Genomic DNA, 15,772 nt, shown 5'->3' on the forward strand with positions numbered 1-15,772 from the left:
GGGAGGGAACTAGGTCACTTCCTGAACTGACAGGCGCATTAAAAAACGAAAGTCAAAGAGGGAAACAAGTGCACATGGTGAATGAGACTGACCGGAGAGCAGCGCAGAAACGTCTCAGGTAACAGAGAAAAAATAGCACTCTACTAGAAAACTTTTTATTGAAATAAGTAAATATTAAATGTAACAAATGCCAGAATATAAATAAAATGCTGGAGTGGCTTTTAATGAATTTTTTAAATGAACTTAAGCATAGTGAACGGGTTGTTTTTTTGTGATATGCCGTAGCATGAGTCAGTGGAAGCAGATTCAGCAGCTGGAGATTAGACTCCTGGAACATGTGGACTATCTGTATGATGATAACTTCCCAATGGACATCCGACAGGCTCTGGCCAGCTGGATTGAGTCTCAGGACTGGTGAGTCCTGCTGTGCACACTCCATATTTTGGCTTCTCTTTAAACAAAAAGCAATTATTTTAATTTAAATTACCACTTCACCTAAATCAAAGAAAAATCACATTTCACTTGCTAATAGTGCATAACAATGGAAGCAGGTACACCAGAGCTATATTAATCTCAAACATGGATAAAAAAAAAAAAAAACCGTCAAAACTTGTAAATGAGATTAGGATGTATGTTGTTTGCATTTTTGGTGAACTGACCTTATAAATTGTAATGTGGGTGTAATGCCCTACTAGTCAATAGTTTTATACTTACAATGGATCAAATAATGCAACGTGAAAGAGGTCGATCAGAGAGACAAATTCACAGAGAATTATCACACTGCTCCACACTCTATAGCCCCTTACAGGGCCTCTTTGGCTCATTGTCTTGGCTCACAGTGTTATTCTCTATGTTACTGTCATCAACTTTATTTTTTGTAGCTGGTGGAGCATTTAGTAGCAGAACAGCCGGATATTTCCTCAGGTCAAGAGTCTGAATTTTGGACTGCCAGCTGTACAGAAATAAGACATCAAATGAGTTATATTGCTCCACATCGGCTGAAGGTGTAAATAGGCAACTGCAAGCACCTTTAACAACTTGTGATAGTATGTCAGATGTTGTTTTCTTTGTTCTGCCCCTAAGATCTCAGAAATCAATCTATGCAGCTTTAAATATTTGTTTTTGCTTTACTTCGCAAATTGCTGAACGTAATATTGCCTTTTAGTTTATGTGCTATTCCTGCGTGCATGAGCAGCTGTCTATGCTGCAAACATGCATGCATGTGTGTACCAAACATGTACACGTTTTCATACTGACTTTATTCTAAGCTAACATCACTTACTTGAACAAAAAGCATCAAAGAAACCAAAAGGATTGTTAAGCATGAGTATTCAGTTAACAGTTCTCACCTTTAATATTCTCTGGGTAAAGAAGTAATGTATTTTTACTGAGTTTCCTTTGAGCAGCCCTGTGGATATTCACTTTGTTAGTTTAAAACATAATTGCAAACACAGAGTTACATGACTGGAGTTTTCATATAAACAGCAATATACCAGCCATTTTCTTTATAAATTTCACCAGGACTCTCCTTAACATGCCCCTATGTGTGTTTTTAGGGACACAGCAGCAAATGATGAGTCGATGGCGGCGGTGCTGTTCACCAACCTGCTGTCTCAGTTAGAGAGGGTGCGCTCACAGGAGCAGAACTTCCTGCAAAGACACAACATGAAAATCATACAGCAACAACTACAGGTGTGGCACCCACTTTTCATCTGTTCATGTCTCAGTTATATCACTGCACCACTTTTCACCAGGGACTTTATTTTCTGCTGCTTTGCAGTTCTTAGACAGATTCTGACCTTTTTTAAGTTGTTTATTAAGGAGTACTTAAAATCTGTTGCTATAATATGCAATACACAATAACATGTTTTACCTTCAAGTTTTTAATGTACTTTGTATTGTACTCTGTACAATAATTGTCCCTCTGGGGGCAAGCACATACTCCTACCGTAAACCATTAAACCCATAGGCTTACATTTGATTTAATACCAGTTTTAGGGGACAGTTCTCTTGACATGCTTATACAGTAATTCAAAAGTGACACAAACACATTTCACTATAATAGGGAAGCAATTTCTTTTGGCAGACATTCACAACAAAGAGCAAACAAAGGATGTGCTGGAGCCATGCAGGTTAGCATCAAAACGAATTGAGAAAGCAGGAACTGTACAGTACATTTGAGAATGAGATTTAAACATTGGTATAAACTGCTTTGCAACACTTGAGGTTGCCAAATAGTATGAGGCAGATAGAAAGCGAGGGGAGAAAAAAAAGGTTTGTGCTTAGTTGGGAGAGAAATCCAACCACAAACCAACCATAGTACTATTGCCGCTTATAACGGTCAAGTTCAAAACATCTGTAATAAAGAGAAGTAGTTTTACTGTCCGTGGCATGTATGTACTCAAGGTAAAAAGGGAAGTAAAATATATTGGCTGTACTTTCATTACAGGAGTCACTGACTGTGTAACTGACGTCTATTTCAGTGCTGGTTTTCTCTCATCAAGAAAAAGCAGCTACAGTTTTTATTGTTGAGATGTCAGATGTAAACTAAGTCTGACCTTTTGGCATTTTAGACAAAAGTGAACACATTCTATCTGTTACAAATTTAGTATTTTCTGCTTGAAAATACTTAAAACACGTACAGTAATCCCAAGGTTAAGGCAGAATTCTTCCCTTGTCTTCTTCTCTACTGTTGGTAAAGGTAACCTGTCATAAAGTGTTGAGGTTGAGGTGTCCTGGAGCTGCACAGGATGTTTGGTTGAGGTCAGAGCTAGCTGATGTCACAAGCCTAAGCACATATTTTATTCTGGAAAGACATACACTTTTGCAGAACAAACCTATGATACTCATACCACTGTTTCCTGTGTGTCTGAACATGTGTTTGCATATGTCAAAGTCAACACTCTCAGAGGAAGCAGTCACTCCAGTGGGGTAGTCAAGAATGTTTATGCCATGCTGTTGTTATTAGGTGAGAGTGATGTCTGTAGTATCAGTTTATACAGCACAGCATTTAAACCATCCATGTTTGAATACTTCCATAAAGCATTTTTGCAGAGCAACACAGGTCAACTAAGAGTGAGTTTGCTTAAGAAATACTAAACTAAACTCGCCAGGGATAAATGGTATGGTTGTTACTGTCATGAAAGTGACTGTGTAGGTGTGTGTTGGTGTATCCTCAGTCAACATTCTGGCAATGATGCTGATGCATGTCAGCTTAGTCATATCTGGAGGCGAGAGAAAGTTTCCTCTTCCCACAGCAGATTTTTTGGTACTTTTTTAAGTGGGCTTTTTATTGGGCTGAGGAGCAAAAGAACACCATGCACTTCATGTAGATCTCTCTGAGAACATCATGTTGTGATGCAGACTGAAATATGGAGGCAGGAATGTGGCTAAGGGAAAGTTTGTGAGTGCTCCATATTTTAATTATACTGAGAAACACAGGGCATTGACTCTTGGCATTGTTTTCTGGTTTTATGTCAATAAAATTGACATAATTTGACAATTTGCTAGTCACAGAAAGTATAGTAAAAACTATGGCTCTTGTGAAGATAGCCTAGATGATATTATAGTGATGTCATCAGGGTTAGTCTTACAATGAAACAATGAAAGGCGTTAACGGTTGCATTGTGGGAACTGTGTAGTTATATACTTAGGTCTCAAAGTCAGTATATTATGCCTTCAAGACAATTTACTGTGTCTATATTATTTTCAAGACTTTAATATTCATTTCTATTTTTGTTATTATGCTGATGGTTGGGTTTAATCATTAATGAGTGTGAGAAGCTGATTTAAAAAAGTCACCAACAAAATATCATATTCCACATGAATACACCCAAATTTATCCTCCTGTAATATCACTGTAATTCATTTGGATGAGCACTTTTAATTTACTTTTAAAATGAGTCCTCATTAATTTCAAGTAGCTGCAAATAACAATACATTACAATACTAATTATTTTTTTGGCGTTAAACATTATAGTTACTTAACATCTTTGGAATAAACTGGTTATGCTCAAAGTACCTGTGAGTACATGCACCTTATTTGTTCTTTCATTCTGACTACGGATTACATCATTTTATTTCTTGCCAGAGTCAAGTTGAACCTCATTCCTTTGCTGATTGAACACTTCCAGTAAAAACCTCTTGTCTCAGTGATGACAGTTTTGCCTTGGTTTTCTGGTTAGCAAGATAATCAGTCTATCTATCTATCTATCTATCTATCTATCTATGTATCTATCTATCTATCTATCTATCTATCTATCTATCTATCTATCTATCTATCTATCTATCTATCTATCTATCTATCTATCTATCTATCTATCTATCTATCTATCTATCTATCTATCTATCTATCTATCTATCTATCTATCTATCTATCTATCTGTCTATCTATCCATCTGTCTATCTATCTATCTATCTATCTATCTATCTATCTATCTATCTATCTATCTATCTATCCATCTATCTATCTATCTATCCTAATTATTCAATTTTGATCATTGCTCAGGTGATTTTGTAATCTGATATATGTGTGCTTCTACAGGTGAAATACTCGACCAATCCTGTTTCCATGGCCAGAGTTATCTCCACCTGCCTCAGGGAAGAACAGCGTATCCTTTCCAGTGCCTGCACACAGGAACAGGTTTGTCACAGGGAAAGTCCCCCCTGGTTCCTTACTAACAACCTCTGCTCATAAATCAGGTGTGCTATTAGAAAGACATTACTAAATAGTCTACACCTCCCACATTCCCAAACACTTCACTTTATTCCCAAGAAATTACTTTTTAAACACTTTCATCTTCAACAACTACAAGAGATTTTGTAATGGATTACATAACCACTTTCATTGAAAAGAGACATTTTTCTAGTAAAGTAACAGAAACCCTTCAGTGGAAAACGAGAAGTATTAATGTCTTTTGTTTTATATTCCATTCACCATGGAATTCAAAATGTCAATGCAACACAGAAAGCAAATGTTCACCCGGGATGGTTAAAAAGTAAAACTTAATCATTTTTGTCAAAAAGAAATATAGCAAAAGTCCACTGATTTTATCAGTTGCACCACATTACTGGAAGATGAAGACTGTTGACAGGAATTAACTGTATATCCTTTGTTTTAGCCAAGCATGACTGTCCATTGGTTGGTTCACTAATTTTGGACAAATATTGGATGGATTCCTCTGCAGTTTGGCACATTACTCCTCAGAGAATTCATTAATGAACCAAAACCTGTAAAACACATGTCACATCAACCTCAGATGTACTTAGATGGCAAACACAGTACACCGTACCTGCCAAACATCAAATGTTAACATTTCATTGTTTGGCATTTAACTAACAGAACCACTAGTGTGGCTGTAGATTCAAGAACAGCTACATCAGACCTAGCTTTGAATTTCATCACAGCAATCATTTTTTTAAAATTAGTTCAAGACATGTTGTGTTTGGGTTTTATTTTTCGATATTCTCTCTGTTCAGTGATGTGCATTTAAACTGGGACATTTCACTAATCTGGCAGTAATGTGAGCCCTCTGATTTTCAGCATTCCATAATTAAAAACAACAAAATTACAGATGAAACTGAAAAAAGTTTATGTATTGTTTGACCCATAGCTTAAAAACACACACTTTGTAAATGAGTAGAAAGGAAATGATACCTAAAAAACTTTTTTAACAGGGCCCGCTGGAGAAATCGCTGCAGAATTCTGTGGCCTTTGAGAGGCAGAAGAACATGGACAACCGAGTCGGTATCATCAGGGGAAGTGTGCAGGTAACTGAAATGCAGCTGTTTTAAGGAATATTAGAACCAAGATATGGCTACATGTCCTGAGAAAAGTGTGTTGTTCTGCATCTAGCTGATGGACCAGGCTGTGAAATACATTGAAGACATGCAGGATGATTTTGATTTCCGCTACAAGACTCTACAGTCTCGGGGTAAGTTGTATCCAAACAAGTTGTGAAAAAAAAAAAACATTCACAAATTCGCAACAGTGCTATTTCTGATTAGTGTGCAAAACGCTGCACTGTCTCCAATACAACACTCGTGAATGTGCTCAGTAATATATGTTTGTGGTTGTGTGTCAGAATCAGCAGATAGGAACTCTGATATGATGAAACAGGAAGTAACAAGACTACAGGAAATGCTGAACAGACTCGACTTTAAAAGAAAGGTATACGTTTGTTTCATCAGCAGAGTTTTGAGATGTGAGACCACAAGGGCATCTTACAAAATGTCTCCAAATATAAATGTGACTAAGATGCCTCTTGGGTCTCCAAATAAAGACTCACTGAACTGCATGATTTACTTTCTGTGAACCAACATGACTCTTTGTCATACCTTTTTTAGGAAAGCCTGACAAAGATGGATGTTGTGATCAAGGAGATTGATGATTTGATGACTTCTCAGCTCAACCCTGAGCTGCAGGACTGGAAGCGCAGGCAGCAGATCGCTGCCATTGGGGGTCCGATGCTCACTGGCCTGGACCAGCTGCAGAGCTGGTAATGAGGATTGTGAATGTCTATTGAAATCATTATCTTCAATGTTTGCTTTTGTAAAGGTATTTTAAACCTTGCTATGTAGGTAACATACAAACATACATGTACAGCATCAGAACATGTACACATGCATTAAAGGAACATTTAGAGGAATTAGAGAACCCACAATAGATGAAATAAAAACAAATGCTCACAATCAAAGCAGTTGAGGGCCAGATTCAGATTTTTAGTCTGTGATATCGTTAAAGCTAAAAAAAAAAAAAAGCAGGGGTACACCATAGTATAGATAATTACGGCGCCCCGGAAGGGACATGGGAGAGAAAAAAATAGATGGTTGGAAAAAAAAAAGAAAAAAAAAAGACCTTTTGCGAGATCTCGCAAATATTTTCATTGTAAATCTACTTCCCGGTCAGATTGTCACCATGGAAACCACAGCGATGGAGTGCACCTGTCACGTCCATAGGTTTTTATTTTGAGACTGTCCTCAAATATAAAGACGTTAAATCTGTGCTCTACAGTAAGCGCGGTTTTCACATGAAGACACCTGAAGACACCTGAAGGTGTTTATTATTAATGGCACATTGGAAGGCTAGGGTTTTTAAGTACAACAGTTAGCAAAACCCTGTGGTTTCCATGGTGACAATCTGACCGGGAAGTACATTTACAATGAAAATATTTCCGAGATCTCGCAAAAGGGCATCTTTTTTATTTTTTCCAACCATCTACTTTATTCTCTTCCATGTCCCTTCCGGGGCTCTGTACCGTAAAGCCCAGATCAGTCTAACATAAAATAGTTAGCGATCACATATATGAAATGAACATAACATTTCTCCCTAATCTTCCTCATCGTCTTCTCACCTGTCCACAGGTTTACTCTGACTGCCCAGAGTCTCTTCCAGATCAAACGTCAGTTGGACAAACTTGGGGAGTTGGTTGTGAAGGTGACCTATGAGAGTGACCCAATCCCACTGCAAAAACCTCAGATGGAGGAGCAAGTTAAATACCTCATATATCACCTTATCAAGAGGTACACCCCAAGACAGGACAATGATGCACAATTAACAATATGCAATATTCTTTGTGGAGCATTTATATTTTAGCATCTTAACATTTCCAAAGATGTTATTGTTTTATATTTTCAAATGTGTGTAGCAAAATTATCTTTCATGACTGTAAACACATAGAACACCATTGTGTGTAAAAGAGTAATATGACTTCATCCTGTACTTGCAGCAGATAACCCCAAATAGAAAGGTGCTAAACACAGGGCAAACAGTTGTGAATACCCTTTCACATGAGATGAACATGATAAGAACTGTGTAAATCTTATGAGGTGTGGTTTGTCCTCAGTTCATTTGTGGTGGAGAAGCAGCCATGCATGCCCACACATCCTCAGAAACCTCTTATCATCAAGACTGGAGTGCAATTCACCACCAAAGTCAGGTATCATTATTTAATCTGATTTGTTTCCATGTTGTTTTCTTATCTTTGTTTTAGTTAACTAAAACCTGACTTTTTAATGTTTTAATTTTTAGCTTATTTTATCTATCACTGACTGAGGAAAAAATTGCATTGCATTTTTTTATTTTCTTTTTTCCCAGACTCCTGGTTAAACTTCCAGAAGTGGATTATCAGCTGAAAGTGAAAACAACCTTTGACAAGTGAGATTTTTATGTTTAAATTTTCAAAAACTCAATACAAATAAGTGTAGAAGCATTAAATATCTAGCCGCATCCTGCAGATGAATTTGAGCATAAATCCTTATACATATGTTTGTGTTTGTGTGCTTGTAGGGACCTCCCCCCTGGCAGAGTGTGAGTACAAACAATTTCAATATAGGAAGTACTGCTGGTGTTTAATATAAGCACAGACCGTGGCACTATAACATTAAATTAGGAAGTTTTGAAGCACCATGGCCAATACTTCACTACACCAGATTACAGAAATGCATTTAGACATGTCTTCATAATTCAGATATTATAAAACATCACTTTGCTGCTTCAAGAAGGCAGTTAGCTCAAAATGTTGCTGTTGTTACTACAGAAATACACATAAGTGTTCACTATTTTTTGACAGCGGTTACAGTAAACATAAAAAAAGCTTTAAAAGCTCTTACAAAAGCCTAATCTTTAAAATTCCATTCAGAAAAAATGTATTCAGATTTCAGATATGGTTGCATTGTGTCATCTAAAAACAGTTTCCTTCAGTGAATTCATACTATACGCTGCATAGAACTGGTATTTGACAAATCTGTGGGGCTTTTTTTTACCTTCTTTTTCTCGTCAGAAGTCGTCAGTTTTTCATCCTAACAAACAACACTAAAGTTATGGACATTGAGGACTATTCCAATGGCTGCCTCTCAGTGGAGTTTAGACACCTGGTAAGACAACAAGCGATGGCTGCCCAAACTGAGCCCGGTTCTGCTGGAGGTTTTTTCTTCCATTAAAGGGAGTTTTTCCTCTCCACTGTCACCAAGTTCTGCTCATAAGGGATTTGTTGGGTTTTTTGTTTTTGTAAAGTGCCTTGAGATGACTGAATTGTGATTTGGCGCTATACAAATTAATTCGAATTGAATTGAATTGAACCCATTCACTGATTGATTATAATCAGTCTTCCACATCATTACTGAAAAAATACTGTGTGGGGTGTATGCATAACCAGCCCTCTATTGTTTCCTGGAAGAAAACAAAAGCTGTTTTTCCACTCAACTTTCTGAGAAAGTCATTGTATTAATATATTCAGTAGCTATCATACACTAGCAATAGACTAAATCCACTTTCACCTGTACTTGGATGTGATATAAAACAGTCAATTTGTCAGCAGTGACGATTTTTGGTTTTCTTGTTCTGTCTCATAGCAACTGAAAGAGAAGAAATATATCAATGGCACAAAGGGGAATGAGGTAAGAAGTGCAAAGAGGGTTCACCACTACTGTCCAAGCTCTTGTAACTCCTATGTTGAATACCTAAAGTATATGTTACTGTAAAGTTTTATTGTGTTTGTGCATTATTTTCTGAATAAACATTAATGCAGTGCTGAGAAGCCTGAGCTCTGGAAATCATATGCTGTGTGTTTTGCAGGGTCTGCTTTCTGTGACAGAAGAACTTCACTCTCTCAGTTTTGAGGCTTGCTTCACAGTGCAGGGCCTCACCATTGATCTAGAGGTCAGAGGAGGCATAGATTTTCCTTGATGTTTGGCTGTCTGTTATTGTTGATGCAGCTTGCTTATTGTCTACTGTATGTACATTTTTTCAGACGTGTTCCCTGCCATTGGTTGTCATCTCCAATGTGAGCCAGCTGCCTGGAGGATGGGCCTCTGTCATGTGGTATAACCTTCTGACAGATGAGACAAGGGTGAGCCGACTTTAACAAAGAGTGTTTTTTAAAATGAAAAGTGTTAAATATGCTGCATGCGAGTTGCCAGTTTATCACTCAATTACACCTAGCTATGACTAATGCAGGCAATGTTGCGCAGGTGAAAGAAGGCAGTTCTAGAGATTTGTTTTATGTGTGAGTTAAAGGACATGTCCTGGTCAAAAATAACTCCAAGGATTTTCACAGTAGTGCTGGAGGCCAGGGCTATGCCATCTAAAGTAGCTATAATTTTAGAAAAGTTCTTTCTGAGGTTTTTAGGCCCAAATACAATAACTTCTGTTTTCAAATCCTACCTTAATGAAGGTTATAATGTTGATCTTTGCTGAACAAGTTTTAGAGGTGCTGATTTAACTTTATAGTCACTTTTGAGACTGTAGTGTCAGGTACGGAGAATCAGAGGACCCAAAAATGCCACACACTTAAGTACTGAACGAGAGTTTATTTACAATAACCAATGAGGGAGTTGAGAGCTGTGATGATGACCATGAAGAGTGGAAGGGAGAATCCGGACGTAGTCAACAGGAGGCTGGTTTATGCCTAGGCCCGCGCCTGGTAACTCCACGGGGGGTCTAGGTTGGTAGGAGGATGAAACCGGGTCTTGGTCCGCAGAGCAGAATCTCACGGTGCGGTGTATTCTTGGTCAGAATTCCGGGGCAACGGAGAAACACAAAACACCTCCAAACGAAACTCCAAGCAGGAATTGGAGGGCACTATACAGCAAATAGTCCTTCACCAAGACGTCACCTCGTATAGCAGAAAACGGGGCTGAGAGTCATTGAATTCACAGATAGTCCAAGAGAAACTGTTACCAGAGTTGCCGGGAGGAATGTGGCGGAGAGGATCGGGTCACTTTCCTTCGATCAGCGCGTAGTTCCTTCGTGATATCCCTTCGAATCTTCTAATGGTGAGTCTCGCAGAAATACCTCGTGAAGCGAAGCAGACAATCCCGCACTAGACTGTGGCGGCCGAGGAGGATAAATACTGTGGGCTCCTGAAAGACAGACAGGTGGACAGAGTTGCCTGCTAATTACCGGATGTCCAGGAAACCTAAACACACGGGGAAATTACAAAACACGAGACAACCGGAAACCTACGTGACCGGTCGTGACACTGTAGTCTGTGGTATAGTTGCACCATACTGCATTTTGACATGAGTCCAAAAAACACTTCCATATCATGAGTGCCCTCTTCTAGCCATTTCTTCCTCTTTCCAATTAATTCCCAGAACTTGGCGTTCTTTGGAAACCCACCTCGGTCCAGCTGGAGCCAGCTCTCTGAGGTCCTCAGCTGGCAGTTCTCCACCTTTGCTGGGAGGGGCCTCAACAAAGAGCAGCTGAGCATGCTGGGAGAAAAGCTCCTAGGTGCGTTACCCATGCGTTTTTGTACATGGGGGAATTAAAGTACTTTCTCCAGAAATATGACACTTCCAGACAACTACTTTGTGTGAGGTACACATGCAAATAAATTGTTTTGTGTTGTTGTTGTAATGTTGCTATATGTTTCTGTAGGTCAGCATGCCTCCTGTAGTGACTATCAAGTGTCCTGGTCTAAGTTCTGTAAGGTAAGTAATTTACACCTTTGTGAAACGATATACCCACATGTCCAATGTGGTTGTGCCATCTAGTGGCTAATGAGAAAGCAAATTCTGTGCCCCGTCATGTGTTGTTGATCCTGGACTCAGATATCCATTACGTAGGCTATATAATGTGATCTTTAAATGTCAAATAATTGCTTATTGTACCTCTCTCCATGTGCTGTATGCTACTGAAGGAGAATATTCCAGGAAAGCCCTTCAGTTTCTGGATGTGGCTGGACTCCATCCTGGAGCTCATCAAAAAGCACTTGCTGCCAGTCTGGAATGAGAAGTAAGCCAATGACTTGCTGACTGCTTCCTGGCACATCTCTCCCGCCACACCTTCAGCTGTCCCAGTTCAATTCTGCTATACCATAGGATTGCTTCTACTCACATTAATACGAAATCACTGAATAGTCTTTTGCATGCATGCACCCGAACATGCCCAGACATGAGAACACTTTGTGCATCCAAATTAAGACTAGGGCATTTCTGTACGCAGTGGGTCCAAGTTTAAAATGCACAGATGGCAGCTATAAAAACAGTAGCAGTAGCCATTTTTGCCTGAGGATGGCAAATATTAAAGTGGCTATTACTTTCTTTGACTTTTTTACTTTACATTATCCAGGTTTACTAAATGTACATGGAACGTAACACGCAGAACAAAAGACAAAGCCACTTAACAACTTCATGTCAGTAGAATATTAAAATGTGACAGACAATACATTAAATGCAAAGAATAAAAGTATCATTGTTTTTCTCTGTGACCATCCATGTAGCTACATCATGGGTTTTGTGAGTAAAGAAATGGAGCGCACTCTGCTGAAGGACAGAGAACCAGGCACCTTCCTCTTACGCTTCAGCGAGAGCCACCTTGGAGGAATCACGTTTACCTGGGTGGAGCACAGTGACAACGGTGCGGCCTTTTTCAAGTATACCACCAAGACCACTTGTGTCAATAAAATACACAAATATATGAACTGATGATTTGTTTAAAATGTTCTTTATGGAAGTCAGTCGGATCATAAGTAGACACATCATTAGAAATTATTTTTGCATACACTATGTCACAGGTTAGTGCCTAGAGAAGAGGATTAGGGCCATTGCAGAATTTTTCTTAGCTCTTACTCCAAAACATTTGTAATGGCCCTAATCTTCTTGTGTAAATTCCAGGTAATTCTGGACTGTTGCTTGATCTGATGCCATGCTTTACTAACAGGAGATGTCAAGTTCAACTCTGTGGAGCCGTACACTAAAAACCGACTTAGCGCTCTTCCATTTGCCGATATAATCCGGGATTACAAAGTAATCTCAGATGGAGTTGTCCCAGAGAACCCACTCAAGTTCCTCTATCCCGACATCCCCAAAGACGAGGCCTTTGGGCGGCTTTACAACAGTCAGCCTAGCAAAGGCAAGTGTGGCAAATTATTTCTTCCTTTGGAGTTAATGTTTTCAGTGCATGTTCTGAATGTCATTGACTAGATGGTAAGTTTCAACTCTAATATCTATTTCACATCTTTGTTTCCAGTCCATCCATATATTCCATCTACCCTGATCCCCATCTCAGAATTGCGGTGAGTTCACTTGTACATTACATGTGACCCTCAATTCACATTGTTTTCAAAATGTTTTAATTAAAAACATTTTTGATCAATTAAAAATGTTTTAATTAAAAACATTTTTGGGCAACGTTTTTATCTTTGGTACCTTTTTAATTTTACCCTGACATTTACATACACATTTACAATGACTTACATTGAAATTTCCACTGATGAGAAGCAGTCCCTTTACTATCTTTTCCTTGTTTCCCAGCTCTAATGCGAGCACCACACCACCTTCTTGCCAGTCCCCTGAGCCCCCGATGACTCCCGGGGAGTTTGACATGCTTAATGAGCACCTCTGCTTCGACATTGACACCGTATGTTTGCATGCTCTGTCATTTGTTGGACTGTGCTACTTCTGGCAACAATATACAATTTTTTTCTTATTGTAAACAAATTCTACTAAAATAAAACCCAAACTAGTAATAGTAACTAGTAACTAACCAACATATAATCTGTGTGTGTGTGTGTGTGCGTGTGTGTGTGTATGTGTGGTGTTTAACCTAACACAGGTTAGTCCTCTGCTCTGTGCTATAGCACTCCAGAGCTGTCCAGAAGCTATTGCTTATTTTAACTAAATCAGGATTTGTTGACAGTAGGAATGAAAATCAAATAAATGTAATCTATGTACGCTAGCCGATGTGTGTGCTGTCAACAGTCTGTTCCATTTAAAGAGTTTTTTGTAGCTCATCTGGATTCATGTGTACACGTATCCTAATCAAATTTCTCACCTCGTTTAGTCTTGTTAAATGTTTTTGTGGGCTCCTTTTTTGAAAAAAAAAAAAAGAGAGAGGCTCCTAAATAAATAGGTAAAAAAGAGGCTCAGCTCAAATGTTCCATAGCTGCTGTTATTTTGCTTTTATTTTGTAAAGGCTGCTGATGTTCTCCTTTTCCTTTCACAGATGAGTTCTTCATATTCAGAGTAAAGCGAACATGCAACACTTCGCTCAAAGATTCCTCCAGCAAGTCATTTTTGAACTGCCCAAAACCAGCCTTTATACAACGCCTCCAATTTGACTACGATGAAACAGTCTGCTATTTCAAAGAGATGTTCGTGGTTAAAATTACTTGTTTGTTTGTGAAATTTCTGTGTCAGTTCTTACTGTAAATCTATTTGGTTATGAGTGAACTGTATTTTAAGTATTAACTGATATTCTTTAAAGTCTATGCAGCATGTAAAACAATTTAGATGTGTTCATTTTGATTGTAATGTATAAGGTCATCCGCTTGCTCTTTTATTTCTGATTCAGCGGCACAACTATTTTTTTTGGGCCGATTGTTACTGGCAACAGTTGAAATTTCACGGCTGTTAAACAGTATTCATTCACATAATAATTCAATCATTTGTTAATGGTCACTACACATGCCAGATACTGACTGTGTAGTGTCGTGCTTGGTTGAAATGAACTGTGACTCGCCTGGTGAGAGGAAGTGACAGAAACACAGACTGTCATCAAACCAAACTTTTCAGCTTGTACTTACTGTGCAATTTTGTATTAATTGTGTTCTTCTGTATTACTGGTGAGACTGTTAAGATGCTATGATGATGACTTAGGTTTAAGGTGTAATCATCAAAAATTGTACAGGAATATTTAGATGGACTACAATTCTCATGTAAAGCAATTATTGTGTCAGTTTGCCGCTGTATATACAGAAGCCTGACCTGACCTGATTGACACAAATAAATGCAAAACATTAACCACTAGTCTACAGTGGGAGAGACAAGAAGCTGTCAGAAATGTAAAAGGCAGATGTAGTGGAATGAAAAGTATATTTGCCTTTGAAATGTAGTAGAGTAGATGTATACAGTTACATAAAATGGAAATACTCAAGTACAATACAGGTATAGTATAGGTATATACAACATTTTAGTAAAAGTTTCACCACTGTAAATATATACTTGTAATAAAAGCTGACAAAGTCACATTTATTTTGTTAACAAACCTCCATGTAACAGTTGACTAATCTAAGATCTAATTAAACAACAAAGGTTGCAGGCTACATAACATCACTTTGCTGGTCCACCGTCTAAATTAAGAGCCCACCTTTTTCAAAACTTCACCTGCCTTCAAATTGCGACGATGTTGTTGCATACGTGGACCAGAAAACTAATCGGCTACTTTCTTCTCTTTTTTATTGTTTTCTATAAATCTAGCCGCCATGTCTTTAAAAAACCTCAAATAAAATGCATTGTGCGGCTATGGCGGACCAGCCATCCTAAGGAGCTTTTATTTTGAAGGCAGATTGTGTGCCTTTGAGACCGTGGCTTAATACGCGCGACTGTCTGGGTTTATCGAGAATCACGTGATTCCCGGAGAGTCGCGCGTCAGTGTATGTATTTATATTTGTTTGACAAATACCAACAGGTAACATGGTGAATACACTCGTGGCAACAAAGTCAACTAAAGTACACGGTTAAAATAATGTTTATCACTGGGCTCACGTTTCACATGGATGATCATGAGAACAGACCATTTACACCATTTACAGGAATTTTGTGTCTTTTGTGACTCATTTTGCATCTTTCTATTCATTTTGCGCCTATACTTGTTTTGTGTCTATTCTTTTTCATATTGTGGTCTTTATTTCCAGCATTTAGAGTTGTTTGCCCACTCTTTTTAGTTTAGTAGTTTTGTGTTGCTGTGTGGCTGTTTTGCATCTATTTTGTCACTGCATTTTGTTGTTTTTTGTAGACTCTACAGTGAAGAAGTTAAAAGTTCTCCTCTAGT

At 38.4% G+C, this 15,772-nt stretch overlaps 1 protein-coding gene across 3 annotated transcripts; it reads left to right on the forward strand.

Moving 5' to 3' along the window:
- Positions 1 to 27: 27 nt before the first annotated feature.
- On the forward strand, positions 28 to 14,971 carry stat4 (signal transducer and activator of transcription 4). 3 transcript variants are annotated; one of them, XM_026295236.1, is made up of 24 exons: positions 28 to 118; positions 286 to 414; positions 1,557 to 1,692; positions 4,544 to 4,642; positions 5,677 to 5,769; positions 5,855 to 5,933; positions 6,084 to 6,169; positions 6,346 to 6,497; positions 7,363 to 7,521; positions 7,845 to 7,937; positions 8,096 to 8,155; positions 8,288 to 8,308; positions 8,781 to 8,874; positions 9,352 to 9,396; positions 9,575 to 9,658; positions 9,750 to 9,848; positions 11,095 to 11,230; positions 11,378 to 11,430; positions 11,640 to 11,734; positions 12,222 to 12,358; positions 12,662 to 12,853; positions 12,971 to 13,016; positions 13,255 to 13,360; positions 13,946 to 14,971. In XM_026295236.1, exons 1-24 carry the CDS (start codon positions 75 to 77, stop codon positions 13,967 to 13,969), a joined length of 2,262 nt encoding a protein of 753 aa, XP_026151021.1. In that variant the 5' UTR covers positions 28 to 74; the 3' UTR covers positions 13,970 to 14,971. The 3 variants fall into 3 exon arrangements, with proteins under 3 accessions (XP_026151021.1, XP_026151022.1, XP_026151023.1); XM_026295237.1 differs by having other exon boundaries at positions 8,784 to 8,874; XM_026295238.2 differs by lacking the exons at positions 12,971 to 13,016; positions 13,255 to 13,360; positions 13,946 to 14,971 and having other exon boundaries at positions 12,616 to 12,847.
- The last annotated feature ends 801 nt before the right edge of the window (positions 14,972 to 15,772 follow it).

This window comes from Mastacembelus armatus, chromosome 21 (assembly GCF_900324485.2).
Source record: "Mastacembelus armatus chromosome 21, fMasArm1.2, whole genome shotgun sequence".
NCBI lineage: Eukaryota > Metazoa > Chordata > Actinopteri > Synbranchiformes > Mastacembelidae > Mastacembelus > Mastacembelus armatus.

What these genes read in the sequence shown, in the direction of transcription:
- stat4 (XM_026295236.1), top strand. Translation starts at nt 75, where the DNA reads ATGGTGAATGAGACTGACCGGAGAGCAGCGCAGAAACGTCTCAG. An exon ending in GCAGCGCAGAAACGTCTCAG is followed by an intron (nt 119 to 285) that starts GTAACAGAGAAA and finishes GATATGCCGTAG; the next exon opens with CATGAGTCAGTGGAAGCAGA. An exon ending in CAAGACTCTACAGTCTCGGG is followed by an intron (nt 5,934 to 6,083) that starts GTAAGTTGTATC and finishes GTTGTGTGTCAG; the next exon opens with AATCAGCAGATAGGAACTCT.